The following is a 20,108-nucleotide window of genomic DNA, read 5'->3' as shown; positions in this document are numbered from 1 at the left end:
CCGCACCATGACAACTGGCAATAAGGACATTAGGAATCGCCACCTCCTGCCTGGGCGTACACTAGCAGTATGTTACCTATGGCAGGTGTTGCTTGTAGCGTACAGGGCGGGCGGTGAGTCTCACTCCCAACGCTACACCCTGCACGTAATCTAAATTTGTATAGCACAATGCACCTGTATGCATGCAGTAAACTCAATTCAATTTACCCGCAATTCTTACTAGGTTTGCCAATTTAATGCGGATTTAAAAAGAAAACTAATAAGTTGTTTTAAATATAACAATTAAAGCTTCTCTCTTTTAATATTATTTTTATCAAAAGAATTTATTAAAGATTAATCATAATGATAAGAATAAACACACAAATCCCAAAACGCATGCTGAAATCTTACTTGGACAGCAGACTAGCTAGCAGCAAGGACGCTTTGTAGTCACCCAATCACAGAGAAGATACCGCACGGCACAGCTCCGCCCCAGGAAACTCTGGAAGGTTGACCAATCAGAGGGAAGTGTCCTTATACATATTCATTTTTCTGGTAGGGCGCTAAAATTTGATCGCCGAAATCTCGCGCTCGCGCTCTTCCTTGCATTCCCTCGCAAACCACTCACGGCTGCAAGACGTCCCTTCCCCGCGTCCTGGTCAGTTTTGTCCTCTTAAACTTTCAAGCTAATTCAAAAGACAAAAGTTTTGAAGTTGAATACTCATTTTTGTTGACTTCAATAGTTTGTCCGTCCCATAATATTAATCACGATGCTTTCCGTACATTCGCCAAACACCACCAACAACATGAAGAATCTGACGACTAAACTGCAGAACTCTTCGCTTGATGACAAAGAAAACGAGGTGAGTTGTCTCTGTCGAAAATTGCCTTGAGAGTTGTTAGAATGCCCACGTTATTCTTCCTTGAGTGATGCGTAAACCTTTCACACCTTCTCTTTTATTAGCGTTTCAGCATTTTAACAACTTCAATCTAAATATTAGAATATAAATGAATGCTACCATCGACCATCACCGTGTTATTTTCCCATACAAAAAGGCCATACGATTACGAGTAACGTTAGAATTTAGATTAACAACGTAAATCTACTCGTTTTTTCCTCAACCTCGTACATTGGTAAACGTTAATTGTTTGGTTTAGGCCTTTATCACATCACTGACACTTCATGTAGATTCTAAAGGTTAGACCTAACTGAGAGAATTAAACCCTAACACAGTTACATCCATATCATCAGTAACGGTGTTAGGCCCTACTGCTCAAATGTGCTGGTCAGTAGATATTCTATCTAACAAGACTAGAGCTACACATAACCCGCCATCTAAAACAGTTTCGTTTTGGTGCGCTGAACGGTTCACGAACTAGCTTCGGTCTATTTGTGTGTTTGTGCGAGTGCGGTGAGTTCGTTCTTTTTTCCCGCGTTTTGCCTCACGAAGTGTCGCATTACTCGTCTTTGAGTCTTGGTCCTAAACTTGAACGCAATTTACGCTATCCATCATCTCTTTCTTTGTCTTCCAGGGTTCAACAAAAAGGCACCTGAAGCCCAGGACCATTCTTGGCGATAGTCAAATCCCGGTAAGTAACACAACAGATCGCGCGACATCAGAACAATAGAGTTAAAATTCGGTGGTCAGCTGTCCGCCACAGCAGCAGCGGTTCCTTTTGTTCTCGTCTATGTCGAGTGGCGCTCTCGGAGTCAACGGGCGTTGGTCGCTGCTTACACAACGCTGAACCCCAAGCTTACACAAGCACTTCCTGACGGGTTGGCGTTGCACAACCTAACTGCCCCAACGGCTTTCCGCGCTCTTACGACATTATTCAACTCTTTGTCTTTTTAACTTACTCCTTGTTTAGAAGAAGCAACGTTTATTTTGCCCATTTATTGATTGGCAAATACACGAGACTACATTATCTAATGAGGGCAAACTTGCTTGGTTTCTTTATCATGCTGAATCAAGAAAGAGAAAGGTCAACAAGGCACAAAGCAAAGCTATGCTTTAGTATGAGTATGATTTTTAAGTTTAACCGTTTAATTAAACTTCGTCCACTACCAAATCCTCGCAGTTGAGTTATTGTTTCTATAACTTACGCGATGTTACTTATATTTTCTACGTAGGTCTATTAGAAATAATAGAGATGACTGTCTGGATTTAATGATTTCATTCACGTTAGAGAAGATGGAGTCAAGTTTTAAACAACTTTTAAGAACTTCTAAACCGTCAACGATGTTTTAACTTTTTAGACATTATGACTTGCAAGTTGTTTTGTGCATCAATAGTTAGCTTGTCTAATTTTCCAATGGAAATTTAATAAGATAGAGGTCTCTAATTTTTTTTTTTTAAACAGATCCAGACCCTATAACAATTAAAGGCATTTCTTCACTTTGAATAACATTGTGAGTCAAGTTGTACACTCCCCATCTTCTTCTTTTTTTTTTTGTTCAATGTTCTTTTTAAATTCCTGTGGGCCTTATCTAGATCTTTTTGAAGAATAATTTTGCCCAAATTTCCAACTGAGTTATGAACACTTAGCCAGGCTTCAGAATATGTAATAGCTGGTGTAGATCTAACGTTACAGTTAGTGGTTAGAAATCTCTTAAAACTAAAAGTTTAATTGTTAAGATTTTTGTGAATAAGACTGGTCTCTGTGTCTGAGGGACAAAGGATCTGGTATCATTATGCAGAAATGATCTACAATGAACTACATCGTATATTTTGTTTCTTTTCACTGTTTTTTATATACAGAACCTCCCTCAAGAAGTACCATTCTCACACCAACTTAAGGAACACGCAAAAGTAAGTTGTCTATTTGAGAAGAATAAGCAGGTTGAATCTTTTCTCAAAACAGGAAACACAATTATGTAACTTTTTCAACTATATCCACCACTGAACGACTGCATCAATGATGGTGCACTGGACGGGTGGAGAGACTTGTTAGCCAGTCTGACCTCAGTAGTATAGACCATAGTATATACGGTACATAATTTGTGATGTAGCCACTCTGTTTACATCAGTTTTGAAGGTGCACTTTCATTTCACTGAGCTATTGGTCTATATTTGAAATAAAATCACCAGAGTCCAGACTATGTTTTTTTCTCTCTCGACTGTTTCTCATTGTACATTTTGAACTTACATCAATGGCAATGCAAAGTCTTAGTTTTTGTTTTTGTTTTTTTTTTTTTGCATGTAATTTTACCAGGTGTGTTTATTGCCATTTTTTTTTCCAGACAAAGCTGATCAAGCATGAAAATAATGGCAAGAAAGTTGTGTCTGTGGTGAGTATGACAATCATGTAGTGATGTACTGAGTTCACAATAGGAAATCGATGTTTGATACATGGACATATCCATTGCCTTATTCATTCCTGCAGCTGAATGTTTATCAAATTCTTAGATAAAAAGGATGGTAAAATCTTTTCAAGGCAAAATGCTGCCATGTCCCTTTTGACTTTGTGGAAGGCTTTCTGAAACTTGAATATTTTCCTTTGTGTCCATACCTCAAAGAGGTGATAACTCTATTGGACTTTTAAAATCATTTGTTTACCAATCAAATGCACTAATTGGGGGTAACTAAGTATGGGTATCTCCCCGATGGCCCTTCTGTAATCTCCCAGATTTTGATGGAGTGTTTATAGGCATGTATAAAATGTTGCAGTAGTCCTTTTCTCAAGTGCCAATGCATTTGCCTTATAGCATTAGAGTTGACCAAGTCCAGTTTGTTGTGACTCTTAATTTAACATCAAACCAGTGACCCCCCACCCTTGCAGATTTGATCCTAGCTCCCAACTTATAAAAACTGTTGTATTATAGTGAATAATTTTCAGTCATGTCTTTTGTCATCAGTCTGTGCTGTTCGTTTTGTCAATTTGTGTGATTATTTTTTTCTTGTTAACTTGCAGAACCGTAAAGAGGAGCCGCTTCTCCGAGACAACCCCCGCCGCTTCGTCATCTTCCCCATCCAGTATCACGACATCTGGCACTTCTACAAGAAGGCCGAGGCCTCCTTCTGGACGGCGGAGGAGGTGGACCTGTCCAAGGACCTTGAACACTGGGCTGGCCTCAAGGATGAGGAGAGGCATTTCATCTCGCACGTTCTTGCCTTCTTCGCTGCCAGCGATGGCATCGTCAACGAAAATCTGGTGAGCATTTGAGCTTTGCTATGTCCAACATCTTTACTTCCCTAACAATTGTGACCTCATATGAAAAATGACAAAACTTGACTGTGCAGTACATTTTTGCAGTTCAAATGCATTGAGGTGTATCTGCATTACTGTACTGCAAACTTTTTTCACAAATCTGTAGGTTTTACCAGTTTCACCTAATTATTTACTTAATAATTTATGTATGTATTATTATTCATTTATGTATTTATGTGTTTACGTATTTATTTTTATTTATTCATTTATTTATTTATTTATTTATTTATTTGTTTATTTGCAAGTAGGTTCTCTACTCTTACACCCCTGCTAGACACATTGTAGGGTGGCAGTCCTGAGATTTCATTCATATTGTGCGCAAATTGGGTTATTTTTTTGAGTAACATCGTCGTGTTCAGAATACGAGAAAAAAATTAATTCCAGAACTGATGTGTCTCGCTAATCCATGGGGAGGTTCTATGCCTTTTCATATCTTGATAAGAAAATACACAAGTCTTCCTGATTGCACTCTAGTAATTTTTCTAGATTGGATGTGGAAATGTTTGTAGACTGTATATTTCATGTGAAAATACTCTCACAAAAGAAAAGGGGAAAAAAATGGCAAAACTAGCCAGGATACATATCATAAGCGATATCAAGAAATTTACCAGTGCTATCATCAAAAGGTTGTAACAATATCTTAATTTATTGTTATTCAGATGATGTTCGTAACTTGTAGGCGTTAGTTTGCACTGTGTTTTTGTTTTTGTTTTCCTTTTGTTAAGATACACATTGTACAAGATGCATCTAATGCTGTTGTTTCACTGCTTACATGGAAAATTATTTTTTTTTCATAATTGATGATGTTCACTGATTTAATTTTAAATGTTTTCTCAGGTGGAAAGATTCAGCCAAGAGGTGCAGGTTGCCGAGGCGCGATGCTTCTACGGTTTCCAGATCGCCATCGAAAACATCCACTCTGAAATGTACTCCCTCCTCATCGACACTTACATCAAGGATGCAGCGCAGAGGTATAGCAGCAGTAACAAAAATGACTTGTTCTTGAAAACCATCTAAACAACCTCTTCCTCAAACCCTCTTCACTCATAGCGAAGGCAGTCTTGCTTTTTTTTTTATTTGCAAAAGTGTAGCACACCAACTAATCAAAACTGACAGCATGCCATTTAATTCCCAAAGTTTAATTTTAAATAGCTGTTGCCTTGATTTGATTCAATTTCATGTTATCACTAAGCCAGTTCCTAATTAGCTCATGAACTGTTCTGTCATTACCTTGACTACAGTATTATTGAAAACACGCATACACTGCAAGGTTGGCATCTCTGCTATAAATGCAACCTCCCAAATTTCATTCAGTGTGTTGATGACCGTTCTGTTTTTATTTTTTCTTGTCAATTTTGTAGGGAATTCCTCTTCAATGCCATCGAGACCCTACCTTGCGTCACGAAGAAGGCCCAGTGGGCCCTGGACTGGATCAGCCACGAAAAGGCCGACTTCGGGACGAGGATAGTAGCATTTGCCGCTGTGGAGGGCATCTTCTTTTCTGGCTCTTTTGCGGCAATTTTCTGGCTCAAGAAGAGGGGACTGATGCCCGGTCTGACCTTCTCCAACGAACTCATCAGCAGAGACGAGGTAAGGGGCAATTCTGGTGTTCATCAACTTGTTGGAGTACACTACAGTGGAAACTCAATATAAGGAGATCTGATATAACAAGTTACAATGGACTCCTGTAATAACAAGGTCATCAGGACGGGCAGTTTTCTTTCATTAAATATCGAAATTTCATTAGACCCGAACAAATAAACAATTAAAAGACAAAGTCAGATACTGTTGTGGCTTGAATTTTTACTCATTGTGACTGGAAATTTTAACAGGAGTGCACTGTATCTGTATGACAAACTCATTTCTCCAGTCCCGATGAATTAATCTCCTTTTTGTGTTTATGTTGGACCAACTAAAACTTTGCTATTTTTTCTACTTTATAGTCTGTCTGATCATGTCTCACATATTTTAAGTTCAAAGAAATCAAGAAATCTTTAATTGCAGAGATTTATTGTGAGTGTCAGGTTTGTGCTGAAAGCACAACTTCTCGAAACCATAGCTGCTTGCTTTTGTCAGTACTGATGCTGACTATTGACATGTTTGGGTTTAATTTTTCTCTCTCTCAAACTTGTTCCACCCCAGGGTCTCCACTGCGACTTCGCCTGTCTGATGTTCAAGCACCTGGTCAACAAACCGTCGGAGGCGCACGTCCAGGGAATCATCCGGGAAGCTGTCGCCATCGAGCAGGAGTTCCTGACCGACGCCTTGCCCTGCTCCCTCATCGGCATGAACGCCGACCTGATGAAGCAGTACATCGAGTTTGTGGCCGACAGACTGCTAGTGGAGCTTGGCTGTAGTAAGGTGAGCTTGCCATTCATCCCTGGATCCAATAACAATGCACTATCGCCATAACAAACTAGTCAAGATGAAATTGTTGATTCAACAAAGTAAAAATAGGGGTGGAAAAATTATCTATTCCTATAAAGGGCTGTGACAAAATTTTGACTATGATAAAAGAAAACTAAGGGTGTACCAGTCATGAGGACTTACTTAAAGCAGGAGTTATCTGTATCTCCTTGATGTACTTCTGACTGGTGGAATCTTTGATAATGAAAATAGGAAAGCCAAAAGGTAGCACATTTTCAATCAAAATTGGGCATTCTTTGGCCAATTACCTTTGTCTGTGCCTGTGTAGAGTGCATACAATCAGTGTACAGTGCACTCCCGTTATGACGAACATGGTTATAACAAAATTCCGGTTATAACAAAGTACAAAATTGGGCTGCAATGTCATCTACTCTATGTATTTCTATTGTTTATTTGTTCGGTTATAACAAAATTCCGATATAACGAAAGAAAACTGCCGGTCCCGAGGACTTCGTTATAATGGAAGTCCACTGTATACATCAGGACAGTATCAGAGCCGCCAAGTCCTCTGATACTGCAGGAGGCTTTTTGAAATCTTTTATGTCCTTGTCATGTCATAAGAAGAAAAATGTGCATCTTCCTGATTTTGGAAATACTTTGCCTGTTGAGATGTATGCAAACACACAATTATCTACCTGGTTGCTCTTTGAAATCTCCCCGATACTGATGTGTGAGTGTTGGCAGCCCTGCATAATCACACCTATCAAATAGGCATGAAGATTCAAAATCTATATTCTGCTTTTCATTCTTTCAGATCTGGCTGGTGGAAAACCCATTTGACTTCATGGAGAACATCTCGCTCGAGGGCAAGACCAACTTCTTTGAGAAGCGCGTCGGCGAGTACCAGAAGATGGGCGTCATGAGCTCCACGGGAACGGCCTCCAAGAAGCAGCACAAGTTCAGCTTGGACGAGGACTTCTAAAAAGGGGGGCTTCCTCGTCACCATCTGATCTTCTTCCAACAGTATCTTCTGTGGCACGCTGCAACTGCAGAGGTAATCCGGGCCATGTTGGGTTTGTGCAGGCGCAATCCATGGGGATGAAATGACTTTTGAAATGACTTTGCGGCCGAACTCCTGTCAAACTGTTCCTCCAAGCATTGCTGACCTACAATGCGCATTGCCAGTAACAGCCAGTGGCTCTTTCCTTGGATGAATGGATTTCGAACGGCTCTTTGTACAGGCATATCTTAACCTGGGCGGGTACCAGGGGAGCAGAGCTTGAATTGAGGGAAGGGACGGGGTTTTCTGTGAGGGATCCGCAACTCCCTCCTCCCTTCTCCCGTCTTCTCCCTGGTCTGTCTACTTTAACACTGACCGACCCTCCCAAAAGTCCATGATTTTTACCATTTTTTGTCTTGCAGCCATTTTTATGTGTAAATCCAAAGTATATCTGTAATCTGACCAATGTTGTGCACAAAGAGGGACGCCTTTAAAAAAAAAGAGAAAAATGTACATGTAAATGAGTAAAGAGAATACTGGTAACACTGCTTTACAAGAGATTTTGATTATGTCTTTTGCAGCTGTTAAAGTATTTACTTTGTGAGCACTAAAATAACTGTTTCAAGAAGTGTGTTGCAATTTCCGAACTTTTATACCTCCATCAAAAGAGAATGTAAAGAAGCATTATTTGAATGTCATTGATGTACAGAGATGAGCCAGTTAGTCTGTTCTTGAATGTGCTTGTTTGCATACTTTTACATCTACATGTTTGGTACCATTGTGGTCTCTAAGCAGACAATTTTTTTTCTTTTTTACATTTTGAGAAGATTTTACATGTGTTTTATTTTTTTCTATGTAATAGTGCACTTTTAACACGAGTATCACGATACTTTCCTACATTTGTAAATACCTGTACTTGAAATAGTCTAGATATATGCAATCTTCAATGACATCTCTTCATTGTACATGCATGATCATCACATGTAAATACAAACTGTACCTAAGCGTATATCCTTATATTGTAGCTGTATTCGGTTTGTGTTTGTACATAATAGATGTCATTTTTTATACATTACACTTAGATTTGCATAATTCCAAGCCCTTCTACGTTGGTTTGATGTGTTGTTTAAGGTCCTACTGAAATGCTAGCAGAGTCAAATGCATGTTGCTGTGCACCGACTCTGTTGTTCATCACTCGAACATATTTCCTCCCACTTTATAGCTGTTGTGTAGATTGCTTCAATGGTCCAATGCCAGGGGTTCTTGAGTGTGTGTTCTGGAAACATTTTAATAAAAATGAAATTTGCCCCCTTTGCTGTGCTAGATAGAATGATTCCTGTCTCTCAAGTTTTGTGATCACCTTTTCACTGCTACTCGATTGTGTTGCATCTGTATTATTTATTTGACAGAATTGATTACAGAATGCCTCATCACCATTATGGTAACTGCCTTCCTGATGATAATTGGTGCAAATTCTTTGGGCCAATGCTATAACATACCCCTGGCATTTCAACAAAAAATATTAAAGTTCACTTTTATACAGGTTAAATTTTGATTTATTGTCTGATGTTTGTAGGAAGTCTGGAAAACTTGGAATACAGGTATGTGTGTTTGGAGTGAATACGTGGTGATGCTTATTTGCAAAGGGAAGCTTGCCTAACAAGGAAAACGGATTTATGATTGAGTGAGTGGTGGTGATTTGCAAAGAACTTTGCCTAACCAGGGAAACAGATTTGTGATTCGGTCGAGTGAGTGGTAATTTGCAAAGGAAAGCTTACCTTACTGGCTATTACAAGAAATGTGTGTTTGGATCGAGTGGGTGGTGATTTGCAAAGTGTGGTTCAACGCTTTATTGGGGGGGGGGGGCACATTGTTAATGAACATTACATGTATGGATGCAGTGTGAAAGTCAATGTCTTTTCCTCCTATAAACACACAAACACATTTTTAATACACCATTCATACTTTTTAAAAGAGCATTTCAGAAGTACAGTACATGGTACATTGTACAAGTGTTATATTGTACACCTGTACAATGAACAATCCTTGTACATACATTTAGTTCATGTATATGTGCTCCATCAGTTAAAGGACAAGTTCACCTTCATAAACATAAGGATTGAGAGAATGCAGCAATATTAGTAGAACACATCTGTGAAAGTTTGAGGAAAATTGGACAATCGATGCAAAAGTTATGAATTTTTCAAATTTTTGTGTTGGAACCGCTGTATGAGGAGACTACTATAGCTTATGAGTCATATGCGTACAACAGTATAAAGAAAATGTAAAGAAAATTTAACATATTTTCACTTTTTTCGCATAACAAAAGAGCACTTGACTTGCCTCTTTCTAAGGGCAGGGGGAATAATATTACCCATAACATATGTCGGTGACGAGTCAAGGGAATGTGTACTTTTTTCAAAAGATGAAATTTTGTGAAAATCTCTTTATATTTTCGTTATATTGTTGTACGCATGTGACATCTAAGTTATTCATACACTGCCGTAGTCTTCTCATCCAGCGGTTACTGCACAAAAACTTCAAAAATTCATAACTTTTGAACGGATTGTCCGATTTTCCTCAAACTTTCACTGATGTGTTCTACTAATATTGCTACATTCTCTCAATCCTTATGTTTATGAAGGTGGACTTGTCCTTTAAGGCCTCTGGCAAGTTTGCAAAACCCCAAGCAAAACACATTTTCAAGTTTGTAGAGTTGTATTTACAAATGTCAACAAAAGAAAGTCAACACTTTCTCAAGTACTTAATTCAAATGAAGATATTGAAAAAATCCTGTCATAAACTAAATTAGAGGTTATTTAATTGGTTATCAACCTGGTAGGTTTATAGGAAGCAAAATTTGTTTGAATGGGTGAACATTTGTTTTTGTCCTCCAAGGCACAAAAGCAAAAATTGCAAAAATTATCAGTTTTCATCCATTTGCAATTGCCTTGCTAGATAGCAATGATAACAAAAGACCACTTTAAAACAATGCAATGAGAGACATGAATGAATAGCGAAAAGAAAAAAAAAAGATTTTATTCCCTTGTGTTTCTATATCCTCAAACACATTAATTTGTGTTTCGTATGGTGTTAAATTCATATGGAAGGGCACATACGCATGAATGACAACTTGTAAATTTTTGCAATTTTTACTTTTGTGTCTTGGCTGAGAAAACAAAAACAAATGTGTTCACTCATGCATGAAGATTCCATTTTTATTGACCTACCAGATTGACAGCCAATTAAATTACCTGTAACATGGTATATACACATGTAAAACGTTAATATTTAGCCAAATATTCTGTGAGAAATATGGACCGGAAAAATTGACTTAATGTGGTCATATACAGCTGTAATTACATTTACATGTGCAAAAATGTGTAGTCATACAAGTACTTTCAACACACATAACACCATAAGACAGTAACATCTTTGTTTTCTGTCACTGTCTGGTCCAGTAAAGTAGTAAAGTTCAGCACGATGAAGAAACAGCGAGACTTTTATTCTGTAAAATTTGGTTTATTACGCAGTGCGCCTCATACAGTGCTCATTTCATACATGAAAGTGAGATTGTTGAGAAGTGAGGAACCCCAAGACATTAACTGTCATGAACAACTCACTTTTAACAGCATTTTAAAATTCTTGGATAGCATAAACTGCTGATTGAAAACCCGGTACAATGTACAAGGATGTGTAGAAGTATTTTCTGCAACAACACAACAAATAACAACAACAACAAAAAATCAATTTCTGCATACAATATACAGTACAGCAACTTTCAGTACAGTGAGCTAGAATTGGCGATGGTACGTGTTCTGGTTTTGAATATACACAAAAATTCATTGTTTACATTAATTATGACATCTGTTACTCTTAATCTTTGTTAACCTGTTCCATACTGAATTCTGAAATCCTCATAGACTTAATACACACACCACCAGGTTCACATACGGAATGGGTTAATGTCTAAAACTTTTTTTTTTCTCTCTCTCTCTCTCTCCTCTGTCTTGTAACTGAAACAACCAATGTAAGGATGGGATTTAATTTTGACAAAACAAGGACATCAAGTGAATATCAATCACCTTCTAATGCATGTACAGTGAACTTTACTGGTACTAGTAATTATAAAGAATCCTGATCAACAAACTTGTTATAACCAACAATGATTTTGCTTTAATTGCCCAAAGGTAAAGAGTTCTTTGTGTTGTTCTTGTCTTTCAAACCATAATATACAAAAATTTCATCCACATGGTATTCATTAGCAAAACAAAGGAAACAAAAAATCACTGGTCCTTTCAAGTTTGCTGTAGGCCCTACAGGACTAAAAACTCCAGAAAGAGTGTAAATAACATGTTACAATACCAAATCTTTGCTGTGAATACAAATTCAAGTGAGTACACGTAATATACGTTAATAGTCCTGTTCCCCAAATTATCCACTCCCAATGTGGCGAGTATAATGTACATGATTCATGTAAATTTTGTATTCCCTATAGCATAGCATTCCTCTTTCAAAAATATTACTTATAAGGGCATTTTCTGCTGCATTGGCATTTTGTTGTTGTTGTTGTTGTTTTGTTGTTGTTTTTTTTCAAAAATGCAACTTTTGTCTTGCCAAACTAGGGCAGGATGGGCATAGGTGGTCAGAATGGATCTGTGTATGTTATCACGTATGCTGGTCTTCACGGTATAGACAGCATTGAATTGCAAGTGCAGGTTGCTTTATGAGACAGTGCTATTGATCATGGTAACATACGCTAGCCAGACTACCGTGTTACACAAATTTGATGACGTCATGTCCACGTAGTAGTGGAATTTGCTAACAAAGAAATTAGACAGACTTCACTCGAAATCTTCCTAACAAAGTAATATGGACAGGTGCAAAACAAATTTATAAGTAGCATGTACTGGATTTGGATGACACACATACTATACATCACTCTAGTGAACATGCAGGCAGACATCGTACTAGCAGGTTCATGGTAAGGGCCACAGAATAATTTCCTTTTGTGTTTGTTAAATGTGTAAATGTGGGATTAAAGGCAGAACTCCTATGAATCCTGGGTTTTAATGGTTCTATTTGAAGAGTTTGTTCGCAAAAACCGATAAGTCCATATTTGCCAAATGGAGATATTTGCCATTAAAGGTCAAGAAAAATAAAAAGAATAATAAGAAAATGTTTGCTTCTTTTGACCATAACTGCAAAAATGTGCCTTTATATGTAGTGACCAATATATCATTTAAAAGATATTATTTTGTACTCTTATGACAGAGACCGTACTTAAAAATCTTCAAAAATGGACTTATCGGTTTTTGCGAACAAACTCTTCATTTGTTTATGTTCAGATACTTTTTCCCCTTTTACCATTGCCAGTCATGAATACAATTTCCAGACACAACCGGTAACACACTGCAAACATTCCCACGCTAGCACCTGCTCCAAGCTATCAAAACTTTAGACACAAACAATTGTAATGCATTTGGAGGAAATGCAGCTGCAATAACCAGCTAAACACCCATTGGAAAGTCAATACATGCCTTCAGGCAGAACCAAAGACTGGTCACATGATAGCTCTCAGCCAATCATGTGATTTCGATCAATATCATAATCTTTTATATAGAAAAGCTACCGGTAATTGGGCTGTAATCTTACATTACACATGAATGTAAACAGAAAAGGACTGTAACAATTTATAACAAGTTGTCTACCAGATCCTGAATTATACAACAGCTTGCATATGTAATCATGTCTCACATCAGAACCTGATCAGCAATAGGCGAAAATAATCCTCTTCACCATTAGTTTGTCTGTCATGATGGCTCATGCTCTGGTTTCAGATTTGGGTCTTTTTTTTTCTTTCTTTCTTTTTTCTTCAAACATTTCTCAAAAGTCTGACTTGACAAATATTTGCAAAAGTATGGTCCTCATTTCTGTTTCATCAAATCATTTCTCACAATCATCGCAATAATGAACAATGAATACTTGTATTGTGCACCACATTACCCTTTATGCTATATACGATTGTGATTGAAAGCAATGGGTATATCTTGCTGTAAAAATCATTCGTTCAGCACTAAAACGATTCTGGTGTAAACTTCCAGCTGTATACATCATTCTCCTTATAATACATAAAACTGATGATATCACACTTTCATCTCATTAAATGAACAGAAATGTACAATTTTGGTGCCAAAAATTAGGACCATGTATACAGTATTGGTCTCATACATGTACATGTACACTGTAGCATTATATGAAAAGCAATTCACTATTAATATCTTGGCGCATTCATCAGATAACCTTTCAAGCAATTCAAAAGCAATCAATTTATTTTGAAGATATACTTTTAATACATTTATGCCCTATAATCAAGAAAGGTGATGCACAATGTACATGTTATTCTGTACTATTCAAGACATATTCATTTTAGTACGACATGAACACACACTTTTTCAAGGAATATAAAGGCTACTAATATAATACAGATACGAAAGCTGCTTGAGATAGTACTATGGTGACATGTGAATATTGGTTCAATTTTAGTACAATTCAACAAACGAAATAAATACATTTTCCTGAGTCAAGGTGAAGAAGGGAGTGGTGCGTGTCACCAGACACGGCTCATATTTCCCGTTTCCGGACTTGTAGCACTGCTAGCAAAGGACTTAACATGTACAACTGCAATCTCAAAATTTTCTTTTGAAATTTGTTCAGGTGACTGGATCTGGTGGCATGGGTTTCTACGAAACAAAGCAGCTGAAGAAATTAATATTGGCAATGTTAGGGCCTACATGGCTTCTGGCACCATTAAGGAGGTAAAGCTGAGAACGGCAACATTACAATGTAGTCCCTCCCATGACATATTATGTCGGCTTTATATGGTGGGATACTTTACAGGCAGCATTTTTCTTGACCACTTGGCTGCATTCTTTGGCAGAATAGTTTGCCCAGAAAATTCAGTATGGATCATTTCTTCTTCTTTTTTTCTCTCTCAAAGCATATTTAATCAGAAAACTGCTATTCTAAATGTATTCTATATTTTAAACTCTGAATTAAATTCAATTGTAGGCATGTGTGGTGAATATAAGTGATTAACTTGCAGTGGCAAATAAACGAAATATTTGAAGAAAGAAGCTAAATAATTGAAAATATGTTCAATTCAATTCAATAAGAGACAACTGTCTAGTTTTGATATACGGTAAAACCCGCAAACATTTGTGGCATAAAGCTTTTGTGAATTGGAGTTGACACCTTTTTTTTCGCAGCTTGAAACCTTTGGGAGTTGCCATTGGCGTTCAATGCCATGCATTGTGTAGAAGGAATCTTCGTGCAATTAACTTTCACGAATCTGGACTCATCGCAAAATTTGCAACAAAAAAAAATCATGCAAATGAAAATTTCTGATTCTACAGTATTCTTCCTCTTCGCTTCATCATGATAAATGTAATCCAAGCCATACAACAATTTATTTTCCTTCCTTTTCTTCTCCTTTCTCTTCCTTAGCATGAAATACCATTAGAACAATCAGAATTACATGCATGAAAACTCCTTTAAGAATTTTTTTTTTTCACTCCATCATTTAAAGATGCACAACAATTTTATATATATAAAAAAGATCTTTAACATCAAATATGAAAATATATTTTATCTTTCAAGTACATTCTTTGCGAGTAGTTGAAATTTCTAACAATTTGCATGATATTTACAAGTACAAAGTTCCTGTATGCATTTAATCATATGACAGTCATAAAACAAGTGTACAACCGTTGACACCTTCATCATATAATTATATAATCATATATACACTAATATATGTAAATTATGTGACACATACTCTGTGCAAAGCACCGAACTGGATTTTCACTCAGACACAGAAACACACTGAATGATAGAAAGTATGCATGGTTGCACTCCTAGAATGATTGTATAGCAATGAAAGTTCGATTAGCTTCAGCTCCAGGCTAAAATGGTTAACAAGTTGTGCTGCAAACAATCACATTGTACATTCATGAATACAAATCAATATATCATTCACCATTCACATGCTACAAAAAAACAACAAAAACAACAACAAAGGTACATTGTATATTATATAGATGTCAACATGACATATATGTATACAAAAGCTTTCATTATGGTCAAATTAATGACATGTACATAAAAGTATTTTTCTGTCTTACATATGATTGTTCAGCACATAAAGGAGTAAGATGAATCAGTCATATGCAAGAGCTAGTACTTATATCACTGACTTGAAAGCTAAAACATGAACAAAACGGGTAACAGATCTTAATCAAATCCAACACACACATACTCTCTCTCTCCTGGAAAAAAAAAAACCCACACAAATATTTATACCCAAAAGGGGAAGTTCATTATCAAAGATATTTGTGCAAAAGTTAGACAGTTATTTAGACCATTTGAATGGCCATCCCTCAGTCAACTCAAAGTGGCCATACTTGTCAAAGAAATGTCTACGACCAGAGAACTCTACCAATGTTGCTAGTGAATTGTCACAAACATGTACATGGTTGAGTCAGGGGGCAGTGCAATGCATCGGTCCCCCTTTTCTTCCCCCACCCCCCCCCCCCCCCCCCCACCCCACCTCCTTCCACCCCCTCCCCCTCCATACATTAGGTACCAATGAATAACACAGAGGTAGTCAAAGACCACACACATAAAACAATTACAGCTTCTTACAGGCACTGTCAAAGTATCGCACATTGCATCAAGTATCTCCCTCTCCACCAGCTGAAAGTCTGTGGATGAATTTTCCTGCGTCACAAACAGTACGAAAAGAGAGGTAGTGTTTGAAATACATCCAAATCCATTAGAAAAGAGACAAAAGAACAAAGAAACAAAACAAAAAAAAATATCCCAAAGTATTCCACATTATGTTCCCTTCATAGCAACTAAGGAACAGCATTATCAAAATCGCTTTTTCCAAACACACAATAAATCTGCTGGCATGTTTACGCAAGAACTTGACAGTACGTACCACATCACTGGTCTGAGTGCTGCATGCATTGTGCATTGTACCATATGCAGAAAAACTAACAAACAAACAAACAAACAAAAATCAAAGGGTATCTGCTGCCAATGTGCAAGAAATCGCAGGTTTTGTCCTTAAAAGGTCCGCGACAATAGCTGGTCAAATTCCGAAAACATCACACGAAGCACCCTCTAAACCACGAAGATGGGGTAACTACAAGATCCCTGAGTAAATGTATTTCTTACATTCTGACAAACTCTGCCGACTCTAAGACTCCTTTGTATTATCTTCATGCACAAGGCTGTACACAGAGACTAACATTTGAATGTTCACCCTTAAAATTTACTAAAAAGAAGAAAAAAATGATAATGAGTGCCAACACAGCTCTAAATGTATGTTGAAAAGACATATCCATCATTTGGCTTAAAGTTGTACAAAAGAATGAGTCAGCAAAACCACTTCTCACATTACACAGCAGTTGAAAAACAGATATCATTATCAATGATACTGGAATCCAGTTCTTATTCATATCACATGACATCACATAAGAACCATTCCTGCACCAGCATTAAAAACAAACTACAATGTTCTTGTCCTATGTTGTTGTTGTTTTTTTAAATTGTCTTCTACCCTTTATTAAAGTTCACAGAAAGTAAGAAACATATAGATGGTGTAATTGTTTTTCTTTATGCTTATAAACCCAACTTACACACAAACTAGAAAGCACCAGGTCACTTGTATATGTCTGATAGCTGAATTTCCTACTTGTAAAGAGACACACACATAAAATTAACCTGGGTAGACACAGAGAAAGAGAAATAGAACAATTGCACCAGCCACTGGTGTGAAGAAATATTTAAAAGGCATTAGCCTCAAGATGAGGTAAAATATGAGCCGCAGAACTCTCTAATATACTTCCGAAGAGTATAACCTATGGACAAATTTTGACACTCCTGACACAAAATATATCACTCTGAGACCATCATAAAGTCATTTCATGACGTGTTCAACACAAGTGGTCATGCTGTGGTATAAAAAGGTCACTTTCTTTTCGCAAAATCCCTGCAATACATAACATCCAACATCTTCGATCTCGAGCGTTTTTCAGAGAATGAATTGTGTCGGATCTTATTCATCGTGCGAGTGGAACTCTTCCACTCACAGTTGTCATCCGGAAGCAGTACTATCTGTGGCGTCACAGAAGGAGTGGTGCCCATCATGCTGATAATCTCACTCACTTTGTACTCTGCCACGCCCATCCCTAGGCCTCCTCACTGGTATAGGAAGGTCATCCTATCCCCCCGACTTTCCCCCTGGAAGGACAGGTCCATCCCCTCCAGCTCCCTTTCCTCCTTCTTGACCGGCGCGCCATCTTCCCCTCGCCCCCGGGTGGCATCCTGCACCAAACCAGTCGGCTCTTCTTCAAAACGGCAGAGAGGAGGAGAGGGAGGGGGGATATACAATGAGAATGAGGAGAATGTAGTGAAAACTTCTCACACTAGTATTCAGACAAGGAAGACTTTAATCATCTAACATTTTGTAACAATACAACTCTCTTACAGATGCCGCATCAAATCTTGCATCCTTTGTCAACCAGTACTCTTGGTGTTTTATGTGTCATGCTCGCATGCAGCATGCCAAGTTCATAAATTTTGCTCAAATGCACAAACCTGCTCAAACCAATTGATTAAATCGCCAAATGCCACAGTGCGATGAAAGTGTTTCTCACAATTGTATTCCTGTCACATGTAAATTCCATTCTATGTGATGACTGACTATCGAGTTGTGTTTCCAACAGTATTATGCAACTAAATTCTAAGTTCTGTCAGTGTTTTGTGTGGAAAAGTTATGTCTCTACAAAAATGTGTGGCTCCTGGTCATTTGACAGAAAAATAATCATGGATTTGTCATACAATTTTACATCAAAGCAAAGCTTGACATTTTCTCTACAACGTTACTCATAACATGTATTAAAGGGTATTACACGAATCTGTAAAACTTTCATAGATTTGACAAACAGAATGTTTCCCATAGCATGAGTACACTGATGTCTCAGAATAATGTGGCACACCGGGGTTTTGAACCATAGCACATACAAAGTTAAACTCTTTGTGTGTCCAAGCATGAAGCTTTTGCTTGCTACACTCTTTCATACACAGTCATTTAATCCTCTAAACTTGGCCTTTATTGTAAAGTTATCAAGCCCACTCAGGCATGGCAATTTCCTCTTAGTCCAACAAGAAGGCCTTGGCGTCCCAACAGGGATTAGGGAATGAGGTAATCAGTATTCATTGTTAGTTAATTTCCAGCATCTGTGCCAACCAGCAAAGAAAGCATTCCAGTGCTGTACTAGTCACTGAACAAAGCACAGTATTTAAGGATTAATAGGCTTCTTTAACTCTTTATGTGCCATGGTTTTAACCCCTGTGTGCCACATTATTCTTAGACACCAACATAGTCATGCTTTGGGGAAACATTCTGTTTTTCAAATCTATGTAACTTTAATAGATTTCTGTTACGGTTGAACCCTGATGGGCATGTAAAGATCAAGCAAAGTTGTAGAGAAAATGCCAAGCTTAGCTTTGATGGAAATTGTATGACAAATCTATGACTGTTTTTCTTTTTAACAGCCAGAAGCTACATTATTGTAGAGACATGACTTGTCACACAAAACTGTGACAGAAACTTAGAATTTACTTGTAAATCCAGTAGGGAACACCACTTGATAGTCAATCACCACATTGAATGCAACCTACATGTGACAGCAATGGAATTGTGAGAAACGCTCTCATTTTACTGTAGGATTTGGCGATTTATCGATTGGTTTGGGCAGGTTTGTGCGTTTGAGCAGATATTGCAAACTTGGCACGCCGCAGACAGAATCAAGTGTGCGAATGTGGCACATAAAGAGTTAAAGAAAACTCAGTGATGGCTGGAAAAGAAATATAGATGTCCTATCTAAATGAGAGGTGATAGAAAGAGAGAGAGAAAAAAAGACAACTTTCCCAGACATCCATCAGAGTCGATGAGCGGCTGCATACATACCACTTGCTTTGACTCCGCTGTGTTTCTGCTCCAGGTCACCCAGGGCGCGGAGACAGTCGATGAAGGTTGACCGACATGTGCGGTCAGCACACGCCACTGGGTAGCGTTCGTCGGTACACGGACCGTTAAAGTCACTCCCGACACAGTGGGAGATGAGTTCGATGTTGTAAGGGTTCCTGCAATGAGAGAGAAGTTTCAAGATCACCAACTTACATTCCTTCTACCTCAAATGCCAGTTAGTGGAATCACAAAAGCAGAACAAAGACATGTCTTCTCTCCTTTGAATGGTGTAGATCCTAATGTTAACGTGGTGCTAATACGAATGATCGATGTCCCATGATATTCTTAGCTGACTGAAAACATTTGATATGTCCAACATCTACCCCTTTTGTCGTATACATGTATGGAGATATTTTTGGGGGTGAATCAAGAGTGTTTATAAAGATGGACGAATTAGTAACCATGATGCCACACACTAACAAAGATTAGTCTCTCGTTACTATGGGTGAAGTC

General features: G+C 37.8%; 2 protein-coding genes across 2 annotated transcripts in view; one reads left to right on the top strand and one right to left on the bottom strand.

The window, feature by feature from the left end:
* The first annotated feature begins 606 nt into the window (after positions 1–606).
* LOC139718093 (ribonucleoside-diphosphate reductase subunit M2-like) lies at positions 607–9,093 on the top strand. Its single transcript, XM_071629584.1, has 9 exons — positions 607–842; positions 1,513–1,569; positions 2,739–2,789; positions 3,221–3,268; positions 3,892–4,131; positions 5,026–5,159; positions 5,550–5,778; positions 6,331–6,549; positions 7,370–9,093. The coding sequence occupies exons 1-9, from the start codon at positions 750–752 to the stop codon at positions 7,535–7,537; spliced, it is 1,239 nt and encodes a 412-aa protein (XP_071485685.1). The 5' UTR covers positions 607–749; the 3' UTR covers positions 7,538–9,093.
* Positions 9,094–17,093: 8,000 nt separating this feature from the next.
* LOC139718072 (uncharacterized) overlaps positions 17,094–20,108 on the bottom strand; it is a 95,205-nt gene continuing 92,190 nt past the window's right edge. The window contains exons 29-30 of the mRNA XM_071629566.1: positions 19,596–19,771; positions 17,094–17,970 (exon numbers count right to left, since the gene is read on the bottom strand). Coding sequence (XP_071485667.1) covers positions 17,822–17,970; positions 19,596–19,771 — 325 coding nt within the window. The 3' untranslated portion in view covers positions 17,094–17,821. The remainder of the gene's footprint in view (positions 17,971–19,595; positions 19,772–20,108) is intronic.

This window comes from Diadema antillarum, unplaced genomic scaffold (genome assembly GCF_040938485.1).
Source record: "Diadema antillarum isolate AM-2024a unplaced genomic scaffold, OU_Dant_1.0 scf00000088, whole genome shotgun sequence".
Classification (NCBI taxonomy): domain Eukaryota; kingdom Metazoa; phylum Echinodermata; class Echinoidea; order Diadematoida; family Diadematidae; genus Diadema; species Diadema antillarum.
The sequence above is the reverse complement of the archived record's forward strand: the minus strand, read 5'-3'. Positions and strand labels throughout refer to the sequence as shown.

Coding starts and splice junctions, on each gene's coding strand:
- LOC139718093 (XM_071629584.1), top strand. CDS start 750: ATGCTTTCCGTACATTCGCCAAACACCACCAACAACATGAAGAATCTG. Junction 5,160..5,549: donor ATCAAGGATGCAGCGCAGAG/GTATAGCAGCAG, acceptor TCAATTTTGTAG/GGAATTCCTCTTCAATGCCA. Junction 5,779..6,330: donor AACTCATCAGCAGAGACGAG/GTAAGGGGCAAT, acceptor GTTCCACCCCAG/GGTCTCCACTGCGACTTCGC.